Genomic DNA, 25,406 nt, shown 5'->3' with positions numbered 1-25,406 from the left:
TCAAATTCTGCTCTATTGCTAACAAGACTACAGCAAGATATTCAGTATGATTCCATTTGATTTGCAATTTAACATTCATCTCTTAAGTGTCCTCAAGTTTCTCATTGCTAAAATAATTAAAAGGAGCTGAGGATTTTTGATTCTTTAAAGATTTAGATTGAAGTATAATCAAAATTATTTCAAAATTACATTTTAATTACTTCAAGGTTTATATGTATTTATCTGAATGCTCATATATACTTACTTATTTTCTCAAGCTCATTATTTTCTAGGACTATTTCCTTTTTCAGTGCAACTAATATCATTTTGCTCAATAATGCTGAAGTACACAAATGGCTGGGAAGTTTCTTTGTATCTTGTTCTTTAAAATCTGTTTTGAAACACTCATAATTCAAACTCAGTCTTCCTTCTAAAAGAGGTCTATGCAACCACTATAAAAAAAGAATACATTAAATTATACACAAAAGCATTCAATAGTTCAATTAATTACTACTTCTGCAATTAAGAAGGGAACAAAAATAAAGTTATTAAAATATCTTCAAAATGTTATTAGAATAACTTCAAAAATGAAGCTATTGCTAGTTTACTAGTAAAACCACAGAAGCCTAGAAGTTTGGTTTCTACGAACAGAAATTATCAACGTGTGTGTTTCTTTAGGATTCCTTCAGGACAGAACAAGGTCTTATTTACCTTGTACCATGGCAACTGCCAAGTGTCAACTGGTAACTTGCAAACAGCAAACACCCAACACAGGAGCATTCAAAGGCAGAAACGCAAAGTAAGATACTCATTTCATTTACTTTTTTTCTTCCCCAGAATAAAATTAAAATATTTAAGCTTGCATGAAATCCAAACTTCAGAATAAAATAAGTACTCTCCAATCTCAAACATACCTGCATAGGAAGAGACTGTCTCATCTTTTCCCATTCGCTGTTGTCTGGCATTACACTTCCTATATAAACTCCCAGAAGATAAGTATCTTCACTCTCTAGAAGCGCATTTAGCAAATCATCAACAGCAGACAAGAGGACCTGAAGACTGAAAATAATGCAAATAACCACTACAGTTATGTTATAACCAATTTGAATACCCTGGTATACATTAAATACCCTACGGAAGATAGGGTATTTAATGAACAAAAAAGACAATTCAAAATAAAAGTAAATCGTCTCTCTCTCCACCCTCCCCTCGTGACTTACACACAATCAAACAGGGGATTTTATCCAACATTTTATAATTGAAATCAAGTGCTGCTTCTAGTTCAGAAAGAAGGTGAATGACCTATTTCAGATCAGATATTTCTGAAATATAGCTACTTTATTCCATTAAAAGAGTATGATAATCAGAAAAAGATTTAACCCAACCCCAGTAGCTCTGGATGCATTCTCTTAGTTTTCATTTTTATATATGGATTTAGGCATGAAATGTGAAATACATCTGCAATTCAACGCCTTACAACAGTGGCTACCAGACTCCCCCAAAAAATAAACAATGAAGGACAATCATTGTCCATGGTGGCCATAAGAGTTTACGGTTACAATCCATACCAGCCTAAGACACAGGACAGCACCCCTATCACATCACTAACCATAAATTATTATGGTCAAAACAAATCACTCTCCAATTAATTGAGCTTAAATGCATGATCATTAAAACAAAATCCTTTTGAAAAAATCTGTTTGGATCTTCCCTTAGAACCCTGTAGATTTCTTACATAACAAGTCTTTTTTTTTTTTTTTTTTTTTTTTTTGCGGTACGCGGGCATCTCACTGTTGTGGCCTCTCCCGTTGCGGAGCACAGGCTCCAGACACGCAGGCTCAGCGGCCATGGTTCACGGGCCCAGATGCTCCGCGGCATGTGGGATCTTCCCGGACCGGGGCACGAACCCGCGTCCCCTGCATCGGCAGGTGGACTCTCAACCACTGTGCCACCAGGTAAGCCCAACAAGTCATTTTTCATAGGCATTCACACTAATCATGGAACCTTATTAAGGACAATGATCAATTACTAAAGAGACACTCTGCAACTGAGCACAAAAAAAGGTTACCTTGTGATATCCAATGATGAAGACTGAACTTGGTTTTTCAGCCACAGAGCAGATAAACGTAGGAAGGTACTCTGTTTATATGTGTCGCCAGTTTGATGGACCAATAAATTCACACCAGAGAGCCAAGTATTTTTCAGTTTACTGATAAGAAAGTCTAAAATCAAGATGTCAACAGTGATTCATAATCCCTATGAAGTAACTATAATCAGTACAAAATGTCTGAAAGAACTCATTGCAGATCTGAGATTTGTAAGGTACCATTAAGAAAACATAAAATTACTATTCAACGGCTAAAACAAAATAACTATGTCATAAATACACAATAATGTAAGCTAACTCATGCCATATAAATGTAAAAATGCTAAGATTTTTAAAGTCAGCTTTTTTCTGCTCTGAACTTATTTATAAGAGAGTTGACCTTTTGGAGATATAAAAAATATTATACCATTTTCAAATAGAAAAGTTAGTATTAAAGAAAGGGTTGGGGAGGAGGCTTTTCCATTAAAACCTTTTTTTTTTAAGAGTATTTTTTACATTCCTTTCACAAGTAAGTCTGAATTAACATATAAGACAGGAATATAGTCCTTAAAAAGGGAATCTCAATTTCATTTTACTATACACCAAGACTGAATGTCTTTAACTATAAGAGAAGAAGGTATTAATGTCCCCCTTTATAAATATGGAAACTGAGGCAACAAGAAATTAAGCAACTTGTGAGAGCTACTGAGTGAAGGAGCTAAGATGCTAACTCACCTATCATGGCCCCTTTCAAAACCGCTTCCTTTAGACATAATGTCTACATACACCTTTAACTTGGTTTCTAAAGCTGAAAGTGTTTAAGATTTGTAGTCCTTTACTCAAAATGCTTTCAAAGTTCAAACACATTATGATTCAATTAATAAAGCCTGGGCACTTACACTATGAAGATCAGAGCCGGAGATTCCCAACAAAACATTTGAGCAGTAGGCTATTACCTGGCAAATGTGTTTTTTCTTTGCTCTCAGCACACAACTGAAAGAGAGTTAACAATAAATCTTCAGATGATGGCATTAGCAAGCATCCTTTTGCTGAGCTGAAATAGTTATAGGCCACATCACAGATAAAAGACACTGATGAGTCATTATTTTCAGCTTCTGACAATTTCTTTGCTTTGGATAAAGTTTCATGAAGTTTAACAATAATTCTTTCAACATATACTTCTCCAATCAAGTAATCTACAGAAAAAAATTCAAACAGACAAAATACAAGAAATATTAACAGTGTGTTTTCCTTTTTTTAATCTTAGTTTTTAATTTTTTAACCAATGTATTTTAATACTTTACTTGGGGTTAACATTCCATCTTGGTCTCGCCATGTGTTGTTTTTTTTTTTTAAAAAGTTGTTTATGTTTTATATAAAAGAAAATCACATCAACAAATCAATCTGTTCCCCACACATAAAAGCCCTCACATTAAAAAAAGCTATTTTAAATTAAGTAAAAAAGCAATGCTAGACAAAATTAGAGTGAATGGCTAAATTCAAAACCCTTTAAAATATAAAACTAAAAGTATTAAATATCTTCCAAGTCATGTTACAGAGATTTATAAACATTTAGGGTGCTTACAAAATTCAGATATTTGAGTGAACTAAATCTTGTTATTCTCAACTAATATTATGCAAACTGAGCAGCATGGAATCCTCCCAAAAGGTGAAAAAACTACTCCCTCCCTACTAAAAAACAAAAGCCATATTTTTACCTACCATTTTTAACATGTTGGGATAATACCAAGCTTAAAAGAGACCATCTTTCTGAGAAGTAAGATTCAGAAGATACTGTGGATTCCAAGTCCTTATTACAAAGATGATCTGCCAAGGTTACCAATTTCTCGCCAAGGATATCTCCTTTTAGCCAAGGAGTTACTAAAGCATGTTTATCTGAACTAGAACATGCCTAAAACCATAAAATTAAAGCAAAGATTAGAAGCAAGATCAAAAAGTAGACTTGCCAAAATATTACTTGTACCATATTACCTCCTTTCATCATCATGGCCTCAACATCGTCCCCCATGCCTCCTCCTCAAGTTCTAAGAAGGCTGGTATCTTCCCTATTCCCCACTAAGCCTTGCTTATGTATGCTTCCATGCTTTGTTCATTCTATCTTCCCAACCATAAATATTCCCCTTCTTCTTTATTTATGAAAATCACATCCATTATTTGAGATTTAGTATAAATCCCACCTGCTTTGTGAAGTCTCCCCCATCCATGCCAGCCCATACTCATCACTGCTTTTCTCTGAATCTCTAGAGCACTCACTAGGTTGTATTATTATTTATAATGTTTCATCTGTGTATGTGTTATTTCCAATGAAACTGTAAGTTCCTTGAGAGCAGAGACTGTCTTAAACTTCTTTGATACCTGCTATCAACACTGCAGATATATTCAATGAATAATGAATGAACTTTAAAGACAGATTTTAAAATGCTCTACAAATATTAAATTTTTGTTCATTAATTTTGCTAAAGAACAATTAACATATAATAGTGGTAAATTACTTCAATATGAACAATGGGACTTATCATTTGCCCAAATTTTCTGAAATAGTTACTGGGGTAGATAGCTGACAGCAACTGGTTTATTTTCGTGGGGTGGGGAAGCAAGGAAAAAACTGTAAATCCACCCCCAAAAGCATGGTGATCCATGTTCCCAGAGCTTCTTTTGGTTTAAGGGCTGAGAAGAAAGGAATTTGCAACTTGGCTCATTTCAAAGCAATCTGGAAAAAAAAAAAAAAAATCCAAGTGCAGATTGGGTAGTGCCCCCAAAACTGTTTTATCTCCTTATTTAAAAAATTGTAGGTAATGAGAGCTTCTATTTTAGTCCAAGCTTTACCACTATTCTGGCTTTATGACCTTAGACAAAGCTCTTAACCAAAGCTCTTAACCAACCTGGGCCTATTTCCTAATTTGAAAAATGAAGGTTAACTTAGAAAATCTCTAAGGTTCTTTCTGGTTACAAAAGTCAGGTTTGTTTTTAAGGAAGCTGACTTTAGGACTCTGCTCATAAAGTATGATGTTGCATAAAAACAAGAAAAACTAGAACTTAGATGGCTATAATATTGGCTTTCCTACGATAGCTTACCAAATAAAACCAATCTATTTTATAGAATCCTACAGAATCCAAAAAGCAAACTTCTGAATAAAATGTCTCTCAGGTTAATAAGACATGAAGTCCAACTTCTCAATGTTTTAACATATCCACAGAAAGAATCTAACAGGGGTTAGGGAGACTAGTTAGTCACAGAAGTACAGGAAGCAAACACTGGCTATGAACTTCCAAACACTGCCCAGGAAGAGTCTTCCAAACAGATGTACCTGAACTACAGATGTACCTGAACCTGGCAGGTACATTCCTAAGTTGGAAATGGATATATCCATCTTTATCTTATCAAATTATTAACTATATACTTTTGCTCTGATTCTAGACTTATCAAGCAGCTTTCTCATAATCTGGCTTTTCACGTAGCCTGCCTATAGGGAGAGGAGGTACTGAATAAAGTAATTCAAAATGGTGTGCCAATAAGTTATATTTCCCATTGAAAAAGAGTAAATTAATACTCTGTATTTATTTTGTAAAAATAAACTATTGGGGGAAATAGGGAGTTATTGTTTAATGGGTATAGTTTCTATTTTACAAGGTGAAAAAGTTCTGGAGATTGGTTGACCAATAATGTGAATAAACAACACTACTATACGCTTAGAAATGGTTACTCTGGCAAATTATTGTTTTTTTCAACATAATTTAAAAAGACAGAAAAAAAGAAACTTGTAAATTAGAGTTAGGTAAGTAAAATTTTAAAATAATGAAAAAAATTTAAGAAAAGGAAGACTTTTAGGCAGCTAGCCATAACATTTCTATGGTTGGAAAAGTGTTACATTATATCATTTACATCTTCATTAGGAAAGAATACTTAAGCCATTTAAAAATTTTTCTGAATTATGTTTCTTGATTTCTTTGTATTATTTTCATCACTAATTTTCGTACTTAGTCAAATGGCAATTAAATAAAGGTGGGAAGACTTTAGTTTGCCTGTATAGTATTCCAGGGTAAAACAAACTTAATTTCCTGATGCGTTCTACTCAAAGCTAGAACCATTCAATCCATTTCTACAGAAGAAAAAATAACTAGGATAACAGCAGAAACCTTATTTTAAAAGATAAACTAAGATAAATGCGTAACTCTTCCTCTGTTACCCACTAGGGAAGAGACGCTGGATCTTCCAGAACCTGTTCATTCTTCCCTGATACTCCTAACCAGAAAAATAATACTATAGAAAGGTGAACACCATGGCTTCTCAAATTATGAGAAGAAAGTTACAATAATAAGGAAGTTCTCTAACAGAGACACCTAATCACATACCATTATGTGAATATAGCTGTGGTTTAATTTTTGTATACCTATAAATACAAAAAAAAAAAGAGAAAAATCTCTAAGATACCTTTTCAATGACCTGAAGAATAGAATTCCATTTCAGATCCACCTAAAAGAAGAAAAAGAGAAACAATCTGCTAGAAAAAACAGTAACTGGTAAAATTTTTTATAAGTAAATGAAGTGACCATGGAACCACTACAAAACTAAAACATTTTTTTAGCAAGTCCAGCTTTAAAAAGTATGGACTGAAAGAACTTACCCTTTTATTACCAAGCTTTTGTCATCTTAACATATTTACTCTTACTGAACAGCTACCCAGAAGTCTCACATACTTCCCAATCCCAATCAAGAATATATTGTCTTTAAACTGACATTCATAGTTAAGAAACAGTCCCCAAATAACTCCCATACAGGTCTCGTTCTACTCATCCATAATCAGTGTGCCAGTGTAAACCATTATAGTTTAAAAAGATACAGGGAACTCCCTGGTGATCCAGTGGTTAGGGCTCCATGCTTCCACTGTAGGGGGCACGGGTTTGATCCCTGGTCGGGGAAGAAAGACCCTGCATGCAGGCATGCATGAATGAATGAATAAATGAAAATAAAAAGATACAGAACAGTAATACCTCAATTAGATCATCCAAGACAGCTTTTCTTTCCATATGACTATCACAGCAACAAAGGGCACTGTACAAAATGTCCACCAAGAAACTAGCATCCTTCCTTTGATCTTCATTTAGCCAACCTATTACTTTCTGGTATAAAAACTGTATCGCGGGATTTTTTTGTGCCAGTTTGGCTATTTCAAGAGGTTTGGCTTTGACAATACTCTGTTTTTCATCACCTAACAGCACTTTAAATACTTGGCTTGAAGAGAAGGAGTTGAGCAGAGTGGAAAGAAACCGTAGATGTTGCTCTGACTTTTGTTCATTGACATAATTAACACTCATTTCTGCTAGTTTACAGACTAAGTCTTCCAAAGGTTTTTTCCTTAGGGGTGATATAAGGTCTGAGCAACTGTGAGTGAGAGAAGGTTCAGCCATTAATTCAGAGCCTCCACTATTCTCTCCTTCTGAGGAGACATATTTCTCATTCTCTTTATTACTTTCAGGCATCTCATCAGCAAATCTAACCTTACCAACGTTTTTTTTATTTAATTTCAAGGAGCTCTTTGGCTTCTGAAGGACCTGTAATAGGTTAGAAACACCCAAAACTGACTTAACATCGGTTTCAGGCTCATTGATTTTCTCAACACAGATCTCTGACAGTCTTTCCCAGAAATTCAGTAGCACTTTCTCCAAACTGTAAGCTGTTTTATCATCTTTATCCAAATCTGCTTTGGCTTCCCATGAACTTAAAGTTTCTGCCAAATGGTTAAATAGCTGCTCATCTTGCAATCTTGGGTCTTTGAGAACTGCATCAATAAAAGGAATCAACTAAAAGAGAAGGTAGACATATTAAAGTTCAGTTGTCAGGGAAAATGAAATTTAAACAAGGTATTTGTAAAACATTATAAATTTTCATATTTAATAACTGAAAAACATGAATTTTTTCCCAGAACTATGAAAAGAGTTAATTTGAACCTGAAAATCATCTCCATATCATTCAGAGAGCCTAACGATTTCACTGTATCTCCCCGAATTACTTCTTTTTTATGATATAATTGACGAAGATCATTGGTCATCAACTCTTTGGATCTTCTGAACTTATTCAAAGTGTTTTGCTTTTTTCTAAACCAATATGAAAGACATATAGGACCCACAGAATTCAGAATGCTTTCTCTTAAATTACAAAGATAAGAGAAATTAACTATCTGAGACATCAACTAGGATCTAGGCTTATGTAATCATATTAATTTCCTACCATAAGGAACCATATTCCAGGACCCGCTCTCATCACTAGTTCTAAAAGCCAAGCACAATTGCTCACAAAAGGATAAATGTACTACATATTTTAGAAGGAACAAAATGATTATAATATAAACTAAAATACAAAATGTTGAAAATTGCATCTTCTAAATTGTTTTGCATTGCGACTCTCTAAAACAGAGTTTGTAGAACCAGAGAGTGACAAGTACTTAGGCATTATGGTATCATGATAACAACTAACAATACAGAAATTTTCGCTTATTGGTCAGCAATACACATTACCTAATTTGTAAATCATAAAAATGAAATCTTTACAAGGAAGGCTAATTAATAAAAATGGCAACAAGACACAATGAGCTTGATTCTTTATAGTTAGTGTGCAAAGGCACTGATGATTTTTACATTATAAATACCTGATCATTGACGAGCATCTCTTCTATCTCTTCCTCACCTAAGTTTTGCTGCATTATAAAACGTAAGCATTCAAAAAAAGCAGATATTACTGCTGAGCACTCTGAAAAGCTGGTTTTGGTTCTTTCTGTTGATAGCCTAAGAAATAATAAATACCTGTGGCTTATTCCTTCATGAAAAAGAAAATAAGCAATACAAAAATACCAAAATAAAGGCATGAAAAAGAATTTCTAAAAATAATTTCTTCAATGAAAAACTAAGAACAACCAAAATACAGCCCGATTAGAATATAAACTTGAAGAACTATGAAAAATAGCATATCTTCAAAAATGTATCAACAAAAGATAACATATTTATTTTCTATTCATGGACCAATTCATGTGCAAATTTCAAAGAGAGGACTTAACCAAATAAAGATAATACTGTAGTGGAAAAAAAAATTTTAATCATTAATAAAACTGGGTATCTTTTACTAAGTTCAACAAATACGCTGAAATGACGTTTTAAGTGTGACTTTAAACAGCTATTATATTTAAGTTAATGGAAAAGTTCACTGGTTCATTTTCTGCACTTGGGCATTTGTATTTATCAACATACCAAAAAATGGGTCATTGAAAAAGAGCCTATTTCCACCTAAGGGCCTTGCCATAATTTATCTCACTTTCTGCTGCATACTACCACTGAAGTGTTGAAAGTACCCAAAAAAAGAATTCCAATTGTAATTCTCTGAAAACTTTAAAAGTGTTTAATGAACAGCAAAACAATTTGGGGAAATTTACATATGATAATAACAAGTATGTCGTTCTGCCCATTTATGAAAATAAGAAAAAATCTATTTTGCTTTAAAGGTCAAGAATTTAAATTCCTTACCCTGCAACTAGGGAGGTGAGAAAATTTTTGAAGAAATCCAACTTTGGATCTGTAATAGACTGAGGGAGTTTGCTGATAAATGGCAGAAGATAAGGATATATGACAGCAGCCAGACCCCGACCTCCTTCACGAACCATAGCTGACAGCTTGGGAAACACACTTTTTTTTGCATTTACATGAAGCCAACAGTCCTTCCCAAAAAAAAAAAAAAAAAAAAAAGATTATAATAATAATTAGAGATCATAAACATACATTTCCCAATTAAGAGAGAAGACATATAGACTCTCAAAAATAAAAATCAAGTATTCTAACTAAAGAGGGTCAAAATCTCTCACCACCATTAAAAACTAAAAGTCTGAAATTATAAGAAATTTATTACATTTAGTAATTGTGTATACAACATACTTCCAGGACAATATTGATCAGAAATAACTATTTAGGGACTTCCCTGGTGGTCCAGTGGTAAAGAATCCACCTTACAATGCAGGGGACGTGGGTGTGATCCCTGGTCAGGGAACTAAGATCACACATACTGCGGGGCAACTAAGTCCGCACGCCACAACTACTGAGCTCGCACACCTCAACTAGAGAGCCTGTGTGCAGCAAACTACAGAGCTTGCACACACTGGAATCCGTGTGCCACAACTACAGAGCCCACGTGCCCTGAAGCCTGCGCACCGCAACTAGAGAAGAGAAAACAACCCGCACGACATAACTAGAGAGAAGCCCGCACATAGCAATGAAAGATCCTGCATGACTCAATGAAGATCCCACGTGCTGCAACTAAGGTCTGAGGCAGCCAAAAAAGAAGTAATATTTAACTGAAAAGACTTCTATAAAAGCTGCTTTCTAAACAAACAAACAAAAAAAACCTGCTTTCTAAAAGGGACAGCAATATTTAATCTTAAATATAATATTCAGATATGTTGATTTCATTGGGCCATATAAGTTTTAAAGGATATTGATATTGACTAAACTGAAAGTAAAATAAAAATGCTATACCATTTTATAGTCAGTTTAAGATTTATACAAAGCTTTGGATTAAATATTTTATTCCCAGGAAAGCATTTTTCTAGCAAGTTTTAAATATTACAATCTGATAGGCTCTCTCACATGGTATCTAAGGCTTCTAAAATACAACTAAGAAGACAAATATTCCCAGCTGTACTAAATGTACCTCTTTAACCTACCTCAATAGTTGTAAGTGTGTAAAGCACAGCTTCCCAGAGAGCAGGGCATACAATGGGGTCACTGTCATCAATGCTAAGAAGGACAGATGGGCTCACTTTGGATGCTTCATCTTTCATCAACTGTGGAGTACGCTGGCACAAAGCAGAAACTAACTCAAAATAGGCTGAGCGGATCTGAAAGAAAAAATGGAAAGCTGAATTAAACTAAAGCCTAGTCAAGGTATGATAAAATTTTATTTATGGTAATGGCAGGTAGGCTATTCATACTAACCCTTCCATTAATAAAACTAAAGGGGCTAGAAAAAATACTTTTTAAAAATCTGAAGAACACCACAGAGCTTAAAAGACATTAGGAATTACCAAGCCAAAAGTGAAGGCAGAAAGAATTCAACTTTCTATTTCTTTGGCTCAAGCAAATACAAATCCTCTCTAGTGTAAGAAGCCTTCATCTGGGGGCTCAAATTACCCCTATGAATATACTAGTCAGCACAAAGTTAAATACAGCCAAACAAAAAATAAGACACCATGAGCCACTATGCAGAAACAAAAGATAACACAGAGACCTGAGGCTTTAAATCTTATAATTATCTATCAGTTACAAGTTCCATATCAACAATGTTTATTATATTTAAAGAAACAAAAGTTTAAAGAAATTTGAACAGAAAACGATCTTAGAAAACGATCACAGCAGGTCTGAAAAAGAACCAAGCACAATTCCTAAACTAAAAATAAATACACAAATAAATAAGAGCACAATTCATAGTTTAACAGCGTCATACTCAACATTAAGAGTTTACAACTATTTCCATTAAAGTAAGAAACAAGAAAAGGAAGCCCGCTACCACCACTTCTATTCAACGTGGTACTGAGAACCTAATTAATACAGAGAAAAGGGGAAAAAAAGAAACTAGAAAGTAACCCAAATTACTGTTTATAATCATAGCAAAATAAAAGGCTATAAAAAATATTCCAAAAAATCTAAAGACAGGACTTCCCTGGTGGCACAGTGGTTAAGAATCTGCCTGCCAATGCAGGGGACATGGGTTCGAGCCCTGGTCTGGGAAGATCCCACATGCCATGGAGCAACCAAGCCCGTGCACCACAACTACTGAGCCTGCGCTCTAGAGCCTGTGAGCCATGACTACTGAGCCTGCACACCACAACTAGTGAAGCCTGCGTGCCTAGAGCCCATGTTCCGCAACAAGAGAAGCCACTGGAATGAGAAGCCCGCGCACTTCAATGAAGAATAGCCCCCGCTCGCAGCAACTAGAGAAAGCCCACGCCCAGCAATGAAGACCAAAAGCAGCCAAAATATAAATTAATTAGTATTTTTTTTTAAAATTTAGGAAAAGGAAAGCTAAAGACAAATAATAAGAACAGGAGGAAGAGGAGCTTCAAGATGGCGGAGGAGTAAGACATGGAGATCACCTTCCTCCCCACAGATACATCAGAAATACATCTGCATGTGGAACAACTCCTACAGAACACCTACTGAACGCTGGCAGAAGACCTCAGACCTCCCAAAAGGCAAGAAACTCCCCACGTACCTGGGTAGGGCAAAAGAAAAAAGAAAAAGCAAAGACAAAAGAATAGGGACGGGACCTGCACCAGTGGGAGGGAGCCGTGAAGGAGGAAAGGTTTCCACACACTAGGAAGCCCCTTCGCAGGCAGAGACTGTGGGTGGCGGAGGGGGAAGCTTCGGAGCCACGGAAGAGAGCGCAGCCACAGGGGTGCAGAGGGCAAAGCGGGGAGATTCCCGCACGGAGGATCGGTACCGACCGGCACGCACCAGCCGGAGAGGCTTGTCTGCTCACCCGCCGGGGTGGGCGGGGCTGGGAGCTGAGGCTCGGGCTTCGGAGCTTAGATCCGCAGGGAGAGGACTGGGGTTGGCGGCATGAACACAGCCTGAAGGGGTTAGTGCACCACAGCTAGCCAGGAGGGAGTCCGGGAAAAAGTCTGGACCTGCCGAAGAGGCAAGAGACTTTTTCTTGCCTCTTTGTTTCCTGGTGCGCGAGGAGAAGCAATTAAGAGCGCTGCTTAAACGAGCTCCAGAGACGGGCGCGAGCCGCGGCTATCAGCACGGACCCCAGAGACGGGCATGAGACGCTAAGGCTGCTGCTGCTGACACCAAGAAGCCTCTGTGCGAGCACAGGTCACTCCCCACACCGCAGGAGCCTGTGCAGCCCACCACTACCAGGGTCCCGTGATCCAGGGACAACTTACCCGGGAGAACGCACAGCGCCTCAGGCTGGTGCAATGTCACGCCAGCCTCTGCCGCAGCAGGCTCGTCCCGCATTCGTGCCCCTCCCTCCCGCCCCCCACCCCCGCCCCGGCATGAGTGAGCCAGTGCCCTCGAATCAGCTGTTCCTTTAACCCTGTCCTGTCGAGGCGAAGAGCAGACGCCCTCCGGCAACCTACACACAGAGGTGGGTCCAAATCCAAAGCTGAGCCCCGGGAGCTGTGCAAACAAAGAAGAGAAAGGGAAACCTCTCCCAGCAGCCTCAGAAGCAGCGGATTAAAGCTCCACTATCAACTTGATGTACCCTGCATCTGTGGAATACCTGAATAGACAACGAATCATCCCAAATTGAGGAGGTGGACTTTGGGAGGAACGATATTTTTTTTTTTTTCCCTTTTTCTCTTTTCGTGTGTATGTGTATGCTTCTGTGTGTGATTTTGTCTGTATAGTTTTGCCTTTACCATTTGTCCTAGGGTTCTGTTTGTCCGTTTTTGTTTTTTTTTTAAGTATAGTTTTTAGTGCTTGTTATCATTGGTGAATTTTTTTTGGTTTGGTTGCTCTCTTTCTTTCCTTTTTTTTTAATTACTTTAAATTTTCTTTTAATAATTATTTTTTATTTTAATTATTTTATTTTACTTTATTTTATCTTCTTTTTTTCTTTCTTTTATCTTCTCCCTTTTATTCTGAGCCGTGTGGATGAAAGGCTCTTGATGCTCCAGCCAGACGTCAGGCCTGTGCCTCTGAGGTGGGAGAGCAAAGTTCAGGACACTGGTCCACAAGAGACCTCCCAGCTCCACATAATATCAAACGGCGAAAATCTCCCAGAGATCTCCATCTCAACACCAAGACCCAGCTCCACTCAACGACCAGAAAGCTGCAGTGCTGGACACCCTATGCCAAACAACTACCAAGACAGAAACATAACCCCACCCATTAGCACAGAGGCTGCCTAAAATCATAATAAGGCCGCTGACACCCCAAAACACACCACCAGACGTGGAGCTGCCCACCAGAAAGACAAGATCCAGCCTCATCCACCAGAACACAGGCACTAGTCCCCTCCACCAGGAAGCCTGCACAACCCACTGAACCAACCTTAGCCACTGGGGACAGACACCAAAAACAACGGGAACTACAAACCTGCAGGCTGCAAAAAGGAGAACCCAAAAACAGTAAGTTAAGCAAAGTGAGAAGACAGAGAAACACACAGCAGATGAAGGAACAAGGCAAAAACCCACCAGACCTAAAAAATGAAGAGGAAATAGGCAGTCTACCAGAAAAAGAATTCAGAATAATGATAGTAAAGATGATCAAAACTCTTGGAAATACAATGGAGAAAATACAAGAAACATTTAACAAGGATCTAGAAGAACTAAAGAGCAAACAAACAGTGATGAACAACACAATAAATGAAATTAAAAATTCTCTAGAAGGGATCAATAGCAGAATAACTGAGGCAAAAGAACAGATAAGTGACCTGGAAGACAAAACAGTGGAAATAACTACTGCAGAGCAGAATAAAGAAAAAGAATGAAAAGAATTGAGGACAGTATCAGAGACCCCTGGGACAACATTAAACACACCAACATTCGAATTATAGGGGTCCCAGAAGAAGAAGAGAAAAAGAAAGGGACTGAGAAAATATTTGAGGAGATTATAGTCGAAAACTTCCCTAATATGGGAAAGGAAATAGTTAATCAAGTCCAGGAAGCACAGAGAGTCCCATATAGGATAAATCCAAGGAGAAACATGCCAAGACACATATTAATCAAACTATCAAAAATTAAATACAAAGAAAAAATATTAAAAGCAGCAAGGGAAAAATAACAAACAAGGGATCAGGTTAACAGCTGATCTTTCAGCAGAAACTCTGCAAGCCAGAAGAGAACGGCAGGACATATTTAAAGTGATGAAGGAGAAAAACCTACAACCAAGATTACTCTACCCAGCAAGGATCTCATTCAGATTTGACAGAGAAATTAAAACCTTTACAGACAAGCAAAAGCTAAGAGAATTCAGCACCATCAAACCAACTTTACAACAAATGCTAAAGGAACTTCTCTACGCAAGAAACACAAGAGAAGGAAAAGACCTACAATAACAAACCCAAAACAATTTAGATAATGGGAATAGGAACATACATATCGATAATTACCTTAAAAGTAAGTGGATTAAATGCTCCAACCAAAAGACACAGACTGGCTGAATGGATACAAAAACAAGACCCGTATATATGCTATCTGACCTAGGTCTCACCCACTTCAGACCTAGGGACACATACAGACTGGAAGTGAGGGGATGGAAAAAGATATTCCATGCAAATGGAAATCAAAAGAAAGCTGGAGTAGCAATTCTCACATCAGACAAAATAGACTTTAAAACAAAGACTATTACAAGAGACAAAGAGGGACATTACATAATGATCAAGGGATCAATCTAAGAGGAAAATATAACAATTGTAAATATTTATGCACCCAACACAGGAGCACCTCAATACATAAGGCAAATACTAACAGCCATAAAAGGGGAAATGGACAGTAACACAATCATAGTAGGGGACTTTAACACCCCACTTTCACCAATGGACAGATCATCCAAAATGAAAATAAATAAGGAAACACAAGCTTTAAATGATACATTAAACAAGATAGACTTGATTGATATTTATAGGACATTCCATCCAAAAACAACAGAATACACATTATTCTCAAGTGCTCATGGAACATTCTCCAGGATAGATCATATCTTGGGTCACAAATCAAGCTTTAGTAAATTTAAGAAAATTGAAATTGTATCAAGTATCTTTTCCGACAACAACGCTATGAGACTAGATATCAATTACAGGAAAAAATCTGTAAAAAATACAAACACGTGGAGGCTAAATAATACACTACTTAATAACCAAGAGACCATTGAAGAAATCAAAGAGGAAATCAAAAAATACCTAGAAACAAATGACAATGAAAACACGATGACCCAAAACCTATGGAATGCAGCAAAAGCAGTTCTAAGAAGGAAGTTTATAGCAATACAATCCTACCTAAGAAACAAGAAACAGGGGCTTCCCTGGTGGTGCAGTGGTTAAGAATCCGCCTGCCAATGACGAGACACGGGCTCAAGCCCTGGTCCGGGAAGATCCCACATGCTGCAGAGCAACTAAGCTCAAGTGCGACAACTACTGAGCCTGCACACCTAGAGCTGGTGCTCTGCAACAAGAGAAGCCAGGACAGTGAGAAGCCCGCGCACCGCAATGAAGAGTAGCCCCCGCTCAAGAGAAGCCCCCACTCACCGCAGCTAGAGAAAGCCCGTGCATAGCAACAAAGACCCAACACAGCTATAAATAAATAAATAAATAAAGTTTAAAAAAAAAGAAACATCTCAAATAAACAAACTAACCTTACACCTAAAGCAATTAGAGAAAGAACAACAAAAAAACCCAAAAGTTAGCAGAAGGAAAGAAATCATAAAGATCAGGTCAGATATAAATGAAAAAGAAATGAAGGAAATGATAGCAAAGATCAATAAAACTAAAAGCTGGTTTTTTGAGCAGATAAATGAAAATGATAAACCATTAGCCAGACATCAAGAAAAAAAGGGAGAAGACTCAAATCAACAGAATTAGAAATGAAAAAGGAGAAGTAACTGACACAGCAGAAACACAAAGGTTGAGAGATTACTACAAGCAACTCTATGCCAATAAAATGGACAACCTGGAAGAAATGGACAAATTCTTAGAAATGCACAACCTTCCAAGACGGAAGCAGGAAGAAATAGAAAATATGAACAGACCAATCACCAGCACTGAAATTGAAACAGTGATTAAAAATCTTCCAACAGTGGTGCAATGGTTAAGAATCTGCCTGCCAATGCCTTGGACACGGGTTTGAGCCCTGGTCTGGGAAGATCCCACATGCCATGGAGCAACTAGGCCCGTGAGCCACAACTACTGAGCCTGCGCGTCTGGAGCCTGTGCTCCGCAACAGGAGAGGCTGCGACAGTGAGAGGCCCGCGGACTGCGATGAAGAGTGGCCCCCGCTCGCCACAACTGGAGAAAGCCCTTGCACAGAAATGAAGACCCAAAACAGCCAAAAATTAAAAAAAAAAAAAAAAATCTTCCAACAAACAAAAGTCCAGGACCAGATGGCTTCACAGGCAAATTCTATCAAACATTTAGAGAAGAGCTAACACCTAACCTTCTCAAACTCTTCCAAATTACAGCAGAGGGAGGAACACTCCCAAATTCGTTCTACAAGGCCACCATCACCCTGATACCAAAACCAGACAAAGCTGTCATGAAGAAAGAAAACTACAGGCCAATGTCACTGATGAACATAGATGCAAAAATCCTCAACAAAATACTAACAAACAGAATCCAACAGCACATTGAAAGGATCATACACCATGATCAAATGGGGTTTATCCTAGGAATGCAAGGATTCAATATACGCAAATCAATCAATGTGATACACCATATTAACAAATTGAAGGAGAAAAACCATATGATCATCTCAATAGATGCAGAGAAAGTTTTCAACAAAATTCAACACCCATTTATGATAAAAACCCTTCAGAAAGTAGGCATAGAGGGGGCTAACCTCAACATAATAAAGGCCATATATGACAAACCCGCAGCTAACATCGTCCTCAACAGTGAAAAACTGAAAGCATTTCCACTAAGATCAGGAACAAGACAAGGTTGCCCAGTCTCATCACTATTATTCAACATAGTTTTGGAAGTTTTAGCCACAGCAATCAGAGAAGAAAAAGAAATAAAAGGAATCCAAATCAGAAAAGAAGAAGCAAAGCTGTCACTATTTGCAGATGACCTGATACTGTACATAGAGAATCCTAAGGATGCTACCAGAAAACTACTAGAGCTAATCAATGAATTTCGTAAAGTAGCAGGGTACAAAATTAATGTAAAGAAATCTCTTGCATTTCTATACACTAACGATGAAAAATCTGAAAGTGAAATTAAGAAAACACTCCCATTTACCACTGCAACAAAAAGAATAAAATCTAGGAATAAACCTACCTAGGGAGACAAAAGACCTGTATGGAGAAAATTATAAGACACTGATGAAAGAAATTAAAGATGATACAAATAGATGGAGAGATGTACCATGTTCTTGGATTGGAAGAATCAACATTGTGAAAATGACTCTACTACCCAAAGCAATCTACAGATTCAATGAAATCCCTATCAAACTACCACTGGCATTTTTCACAGAACTAGAACAAAAAATTTCACACTTTGTATGGAATCACAAAAGACCCTGAGTAGGCGAAGCAATCTTGAGAAAGAAAAACAGAGCTGGAGGAATCAGGCTCCCTGACTTCAGACTATACTACAAAGCTACAGTAACCAAGACAGTATGGTACTGGCACAAAAACAGAAATATAGATCAATGGAACAGGATAGAAAGCACAGAGATAAACCCACGCACATATGGTCACCTCATCTTTGATAAAGGAGGCAAGAATATACAATGGAGAAAAGACAGCCTTTTCAATAAGTGGTGCTGGGAAAACTGGACAGCTACATGTTAAAGAATGAAATTAGAACACTCCCTAACACCATATACAAAAATAAACTCAAAATGGATTAAAGACCTAAATGTAAGGCCAGACACTATCAAACTCTTAGAGGAAAACATAGGCAGAACACTCTATGACATAAATCACAGCAAGATCCTTTTTGACCCATCTCCTAGAGAAATGGAAATAAAAACAAAAAGAAACAGATGGGACCAAATGAAACTTAAAAGCTTTTGCACAGCAAAGGAAACCATAAACAAGACGAAAAGACAACCCTCAGAATCGGAGAAAATATTTGCAAATGAAGCAACTGACAAAGGATTAATCTCCAAAATTTACAAGCAGCTCATGCAGCTCAATATCAAAAAAACAAACAACCCAATCCAAAAATGGGCAGAAGACCTAAATAGACATTTCTCCAAAGAAGATATACAGATTGCCAAGAAACATATGAAAGAACGCTCAACATCATTAATCATTAGAGAAACGCAAATCCAAACTATGAGATATCATCTGACACCGGTCAGAATGGCCATCATCAAAAAGTCTACAAACAATAAATGCTGGAAAGGGTGTGGAGAAAAGGGAACCCTCTTGCACTGTTGGTGGGAATGTAAATTGATACAGCCACTATGGAGAACAGTATGGAAGTTCCTTAAAGAACTAAAAACAGAACTACCATATGACCCAACAATGTCACTACTGGGCATATACCCTGGGAAAACCATCATTCAAAAAGAGTCATGTACCACAATGTTCACTGCAGGTCTATTTACAATAGCCAGGACATGGAAGCACCCTAAGTGTCCATCAACAGATGAATGGATAAAGAAGATGTGGCACATATATACAATGGGATATTAGTCAGCCATAAAAAGAAACGAAATTGAGTTATTTGTAGTGAGGTGGATGGACCTAGAATGTGTCATACAGAGTGAAGTAAGTCAGAAAGAGAAAAACAAATACTGTATGCTAACACACATATACGGAATATTAAAAAAAAAAAAAAGTTCTGAAGAACCTAGGGGCAAGATGGGAATAAAGACACAGACCTACTAGAGAATGGACTTGAGGATATGGGGAGGGGGAAGGGTAAGCTGGGACAAAGTGAGACAGTGGCATGGACATATATACACTACGAAACGTAAAATAGCTAGCTAGTGGGAAGCAGCCGCATAGCATAGGGAGATCAGCTTGGTGCTTTGTGACCATGTAGAGGGGTGGGAGAGGGAGGGTGGGAGGGAGGGAGATGTAAGAGGGAGGAGATATGGGGATATATGTATACATATAGCTGATTCACTTTGTTACAAAGCAGAAACTAACACAACATTGTAAAGCAATTATACTCCAATAAAGATGTAAAAAAAATAAGAATATATCAGAACAAATTTGGCAGAAATTATCAAAAGATTGTTGTAAATAATAAAAGGATTAAAAAAAAAAGAAATAACAGGAGCTCAGAAGAGTTGCTGGATACAAAATTAATGCACAAAAGCATAGCATTCCTATACCACAGTAGAAACAAAATAGAAAATGGGATCAAAAAAGGAACCCCATTTTGCAATAGTAACAGAAACCATGAAGTCATGTTCAGTATGCAGTATATTATAAAATACTATTCCAGGATGGCAAGGGCCTAATATAGGCTAAATAATTTTGAGAAAGAAGAACCAAGTTGGAGGGTTTCAGGACTTACCGTAAAACAGTAACAATCAAGAAAGTGTGGTAATGGTGTAAAGATAGACATAAAATGTAAGGGAGTAAGAGTCCAAAATTAAAATCTCGTATGTTCAACTTAATTTTGCCAAAGGTGCCAGGGTGGTGGGGTGAGGAGGAGCTGATAGTCTTTCAAGAAATGGATACCTATGTGAAAAAAATCTGACTCTCACCTTTATGCCATACACAAAAATTAACTCTAAATAAACCTAAAATATAAAACTTCCAGAATAAAATATAAAAACATCTTTGCAACCTTCAAGTAGGCAAAGACTCCTTATATAAGAAATGAAAAGTATGAAGTGTAAAAAAAAAAAATTGATAACTGGGACTTTAAAATACCTACTCTCCAAAAACCATGGGAAAAAAGTGAAAAGGCAAGCCACAAACTATAATAAAACATTCATGATACTTTACCTGACAAAATACTTGTATCCAGAATAACTAAAGCATATTCATAACTCACAAAAACCAAAAACCCAACTTAAAAATAGGCAAAAGAATATCAAGTAGTGACAGACTGATACATTGATCTTCCTGCAAAGAACAACTATAGACTCTATGAACCCGACACAAAAAAACTATCCAAGGGCTCTGAAGACTGAAATACACATTTTGGAGCCGGTATCATAACTTGGAGTAAGCAATCACACATACTGAGTTCCCATTTTGTGCAGTTTTGCCCTGAAGGTGGATGCAGTCACCACCACAGAGGCACTGGGGCAGCTACAACTGCAACAGAAAGCCTGACATCCCTCTGGTTGGAGGAACTGAAAGAACCAGGAAAAGGAGCCCAGGGTAACCAAGATGGCAAGAGAGTAGTAGGGAACTCCAGAAAGAAGAGAACCAAAGAAAAGAACCCCCACGTTCTGTGTTTAAACAGTCTAAATCTACAGCTGACACTTGAACCATGCCCGCTGCAGGCATGAGAGTTTGTTGAGTCTAACCAAGTTGATTGCCCACTAACACAAAGACATCAACGCCCTTTGGAGCAATATAAAATAACCCTGTCTCCAAAACATAACATTCCAAGATACAATCTAAATATATACGTCTAGGATGCAATCTAAATATTTATGTGTAGGATACAATCTAAAATCCCTCAACATATGAAAGCCAAGAAAATGTGATCTCAGATGTTATTATCAGACATGTACTTTACAGCAGCTATTATAACTATACTCAGGTAAAGAAAAATATGCTAACAATGAATGAAAAAACAGGAAACAGATAAATGTCATTATACATTTGTCCAAACCTACAGAATATACAACATCAACAGTGAACCCTAATGTAAATTATGGATTCTGGACGATAATGATGTATCAACATAGGTTCGTCAATTGTTTAAAAAAAAAACACAGGTACCACTCTGGTGAGAGGATGTTGATAATGGGGGAAGCTATGTATGTGAGGGGCAGGAGATATATGGGAAATCTTGGTACTTTTTCCTCAATTTCGCTGTGAACCTAAAACTGCTCTTAAAAGAAGTCTTAAAAAAGTAGAAAATTTCATCAAAGAAATAGAAAATACAAAAACCAAGTTGAAATTTTAGATATAAAAACTACAACATATTAAATTAAAAATGAGCAAAAGGGTTAAACAGACACCTCAAAAAAACAGAAGATAGGGAATTCCTTGACAGTCCAGAGATTAGGACTCAGCACTTTCACTGCTGGTACCCTGGTTCAATCCCTGGTTGGGGAACTATGGTCCCACAAGCCAAGTGGTGCGCCCAAATAAAAATAAAAAAAAAAAAGAAGAAGAAATACAAATGGCCAATAAACACATTAAAAGATGTTCAATACCATTAGCCATCAGGGAAATGCAAATTAAAACCACAATGTAAAGTCTCTACCCCAGAGGTCAGCAAACATTTTCTTTAAAGAGCCAGAAAACAAATATTTTAAGCTTTGCAAGCCATACAGACTGTGTTGCAACTACTTTGTTCTGCTATGTTAGCACAAAGCAGCCACATACAATACAAAAACAATTTACAAAAACAGGTCACGGGGCTTCCCTGGTGGTGCAGTGGTTGAGAGTCCGCCTGCCGATGCAGGGGACACGGGTTCGTGCCCCGGTCTGGGAAGATCCCACATGCCACGGAGCGGCTGGGCCCGTGAGCCATGGCCGCTGAGGCTGTGCGTCCAGAGCCTGTGCTCCGCAACGGGAGAGGCCACAACAGTGAGAGGCCCGTGTACCACAAAAAAAACACACAACAACAACAACAAAAAACAGGTCAGGTGTGCCAGATTTTGACCCATGAGCTGTAATTTGCCGATCCCCGATGCCACACCCAAGAGAATGACTTAAAACAACGGACAATATTGAAGTAAAGATATGGAACTAAAAATTTCATACACTGCTGATTAAGAGTGTAAAATAGTATAACCACTTTGAAATACTGATACAAGCAACAACAAAGAATCTTAAAAACATTACACTGAGCAAAAGAAAGCCAGATACAGGGAATTCCCTGGTGGTCCAGTGGTTAGGACTCTGCACTCTCACTGGCGAGGGCCCAGGTTCAATCCCTGGTTGGGAAACTAAAATCCCACAAGCTGTGCAGCACGGCAAGAAAAGAAAAGAAAAAAGAAAAGAGAAGAAAAGAAAAGAAGCCAGATACAGAGTAATATATGGCTCCATTTATATGAAAACCTAAAAAAGACAAATCGAATCTCTAAGTGACAGAAAAGTAGATAAATAGTTGCCTAGGTTAAGGGAGAGGATGACTTGCAGGGACACAAGGAACCAATTTTTGAGTGATAAAGATGTTTTACTTCTTGATTTTAGTGGTTATGTGGGTATGTACATGAAGATGAGTATATACATCTGTCAAATCTTAAACTGTAAGCTTAAAATGACTGCATTTTATTGTATGTAAATCATACCTTAATAAAAGTTGTTTAAAAAGATATTCTAGGATATTTTTTAAATACCTGAATAAATTGTGAGATAATTTTAACATCAGGTTCAATAACCTAAAAACAGCAAGTCTCCCCAAATCATTCAGTGGAACCCCAATCAAAATTCCAGTTAGATGTTCTTTTTGAGGAATTCAATAAATTTACTTAAATTTATACAGAAGAATAAAGTTCTAAAACAACTTAGTCTTGAAGATGAAGAAAAGAGTGCCTCCCCTGAGCAATTATTAGGACATATCATAACGTCATTTTAACAGTGGTACTGGTGTAAGAAGAAACAAAGACTAATAGATCAGAAGATAGAGTTTTGAGAAAAACTCATGAACATATGGGAACTTAATATACCGTAATGGCAGGACCATAAATCAATAGGGAGAGAATGAACAGTTTAACTAGGTGATGTTAGGAAAAGTGGCTCACTGTACATGAAAAGAAATGTAAATAGATCTCCACTTAACACCACATAAAAAGGTGGGTTACTGATGGATTAAAAACTTCATATGAAAGATAAAACTAAAGCGATTAAAAGATATAACTGTTAAGAAAGATATAACTATTAAAAAAGGATATAGCTGTTTAAAAAGATATAACTATTAAATATAACAATATTTTTATGGTTTAAAAGTGAGAAAGGCCTTCATAAGGCAAAATCAGTGGTTTTGATTACATCAAAATTAAGATTTCTTTATAAAAGAGGACACATGAAAGGTGACAGAATGGGAGATTATTTACAATGCCTAACAATGACAAAAGGACTAATATTTAAAATATACAAGGAACTCCAGTAAAATAAGAAAAAGAGTACTCCAACAGAAAAAAAGGGGTGAAAGATATGAATAAATAGTTTACAGAGGAAACATAAAAATCTAAAAAGCTTATGAAGAGATGTTAAAAGTCACTAGTTAGCAGAGTAATTAAAATTAAAGAAAGGTATCATTTGAACTCCTAATTAGACTATTGAAAAATAGGAAGTTGAATGATGCCCAGCCCTGGCTACAGTATAAGGATATATAGTAATCATCATGTATTGATAGTTGAGCCTAGACTAATGCAGCCAATCAGGTAAGCAATCTGGCACTACTTCAGAAAATTAAGTACGCCTATACTCTTTGACTCAGCAATTCAGAAATTAAGAGAATTTCAGAAAAAGAAATTCTCACAGATCTGGGGATACATGAATGAAGATGCTCACTGCTGCCTTATTTGTGAGAGCAGGGAGTTGAAGGCAATCAGGGTGTCTACCACTGGGGGAATGAACAGGTAAAATGGAATGTATGCAAACTTCTGAGTACTACACATCAGTTAGAAGCCATGGGCCAGATATACATACAGGAATGTAATGGATTTAAATATCTTAGTACTTTTTAAAAAACTACTGGGACTTCCCTGGTGGTCCAGTGGGTAAGACCCCGTGCTCCCAATGCAGGGGGCCTGGGTTTGATCCCCGGTCGGGGAACTAGATCCTGCATGCATGTCACAACTAAGAGCTCACATGCTGCAACTAAAAGACCCTGTGAGCTTGGGACTTCCCTGGTGGCGCAGTGGTTAAGAATCTGCCTCCCAATGCAGGCGACACAGGTTCGAGCCCTCGCCCAGGAAGATCCCACATGCTGCAGAGCAACTAAGCCCGTGCGCTACAACTACTGAGCCTGCGCTCTAGAGCCCGCGTGCCGCAACTACTGAAGCCCTCGCACCTACAGTGCAAGGAAGAGTAGCCCCCACTCGCCGCAACTAGAGGAAGCCCATGCGCAGCAAAGAAAACCCAACACGGCCAAAAAAATAATTAATTAATTAATTAATTTAAAAAAAGATCCCGCATGCCACAACTAAGACCTGGCGCAGCCTAAATAAATAAATAAATATTTCTTTAAACAAACAAACAAAAAGTACATGTATAAAAATTAAAGGGCTTCCCTGGTGGCGCAGCGGTTGACAGTCTGCCTGCCGATGCAGGGGACACGGGTTCGTGCCCCGGTCCGGGAAGATCCCACATGCCGCGGAGCGGCTGGGCCCGTGAGCCATGGCCGCTGAGCCTGCGCATCCGGAGCCTGTGCTCCGCAGCGGGAGAGGCCACAACAGTGAGAGGCCCGTGTACCACAAAAAAAAAAAAAAATTAAAAAAACTACTAAGTAAAAAGCAATAAATGGGATGAGATATAACACAGTATCATTAGTATCATTTATGTGAATTAAAAACAC

The 25,406-nt window shown here is 37.5% G+C and overlaps 1 protein-coding gene across 5 annotated transcripts in view; it reads right to left on the bottom strand.

The window, feature by feature from the left end:
- The window catches only part of LTN1 (listerin E3 ubiquitin protein ligase 1), a 65,822-nt gene that overhangs the window by 28,609 nt on the left and 11,807 nt on the right, over window positions 1–25,406 (bottom strand). For all 5 annotated transcript variants that reach the window (XM_027101784.1, XM_027101777.1, XM_027101793.1 and 2 more), the window contains 10 exons: window positions 10,792–10,965; window positions 9,602–9,792; window positions 8,734–8,869; window positions 7,079–7,888; window positions 6,519–6,560; window positions 3,788–3,977; window positions 3,022–3,261; window positions 2,048–2,201; window positions 894–1,038; window positions 245–431 (listed from right to left, as the gene is read on the bottom strand). In XM_027101784.1, the coding sequence (XP_026957585.1) occupies window positions 245–431; window positions 894–1,038; window positions 2,048–2,201; window positions 3,022–3,261; window positions 3,788–3,977; window positions 6,519–6,560; window positions 7,079–7,888; window positions 8,734–8,869; window positions 9,602–9,792; window positions 10,792–10,965 (2,269 nt within the window). The remainder of the gene's footprint in view (window positions 1–244; window positions 432–893; window positions 1,039–2,047; window positions 2,202–3,021; window positions 3,262–3,787; window positions 3,978–6,518; window positions 6,561–7,078; window positions 7,889–8,733; window positions 8,870–9,601; window positions 9,793–10,791; window positions 10,966–25,406) is intronic.

This window comes from Aethalodelphis obliquidens, unplaced genomic scaffold, assembly GCF_003676395.1.
Source record: "Aethalodelphis obliquidens isolate GAN/ISIS:26980383/991018 unplaced genomic scaffold, ASM367639v1 scaffold1, whole genome shotgun sequence".
NCBI lineage: Eukaryota > Metazoa > Chordata > Mammalia > Artiodactyla > Delphinidae > Aethalodelphis > Aethalodelphis obliquidens.
The sequence above is the reverse complement of the archived record's forward strand: the minus strand, read 5'-3'. Positions and strand labels throughout refer to the sequence as shown.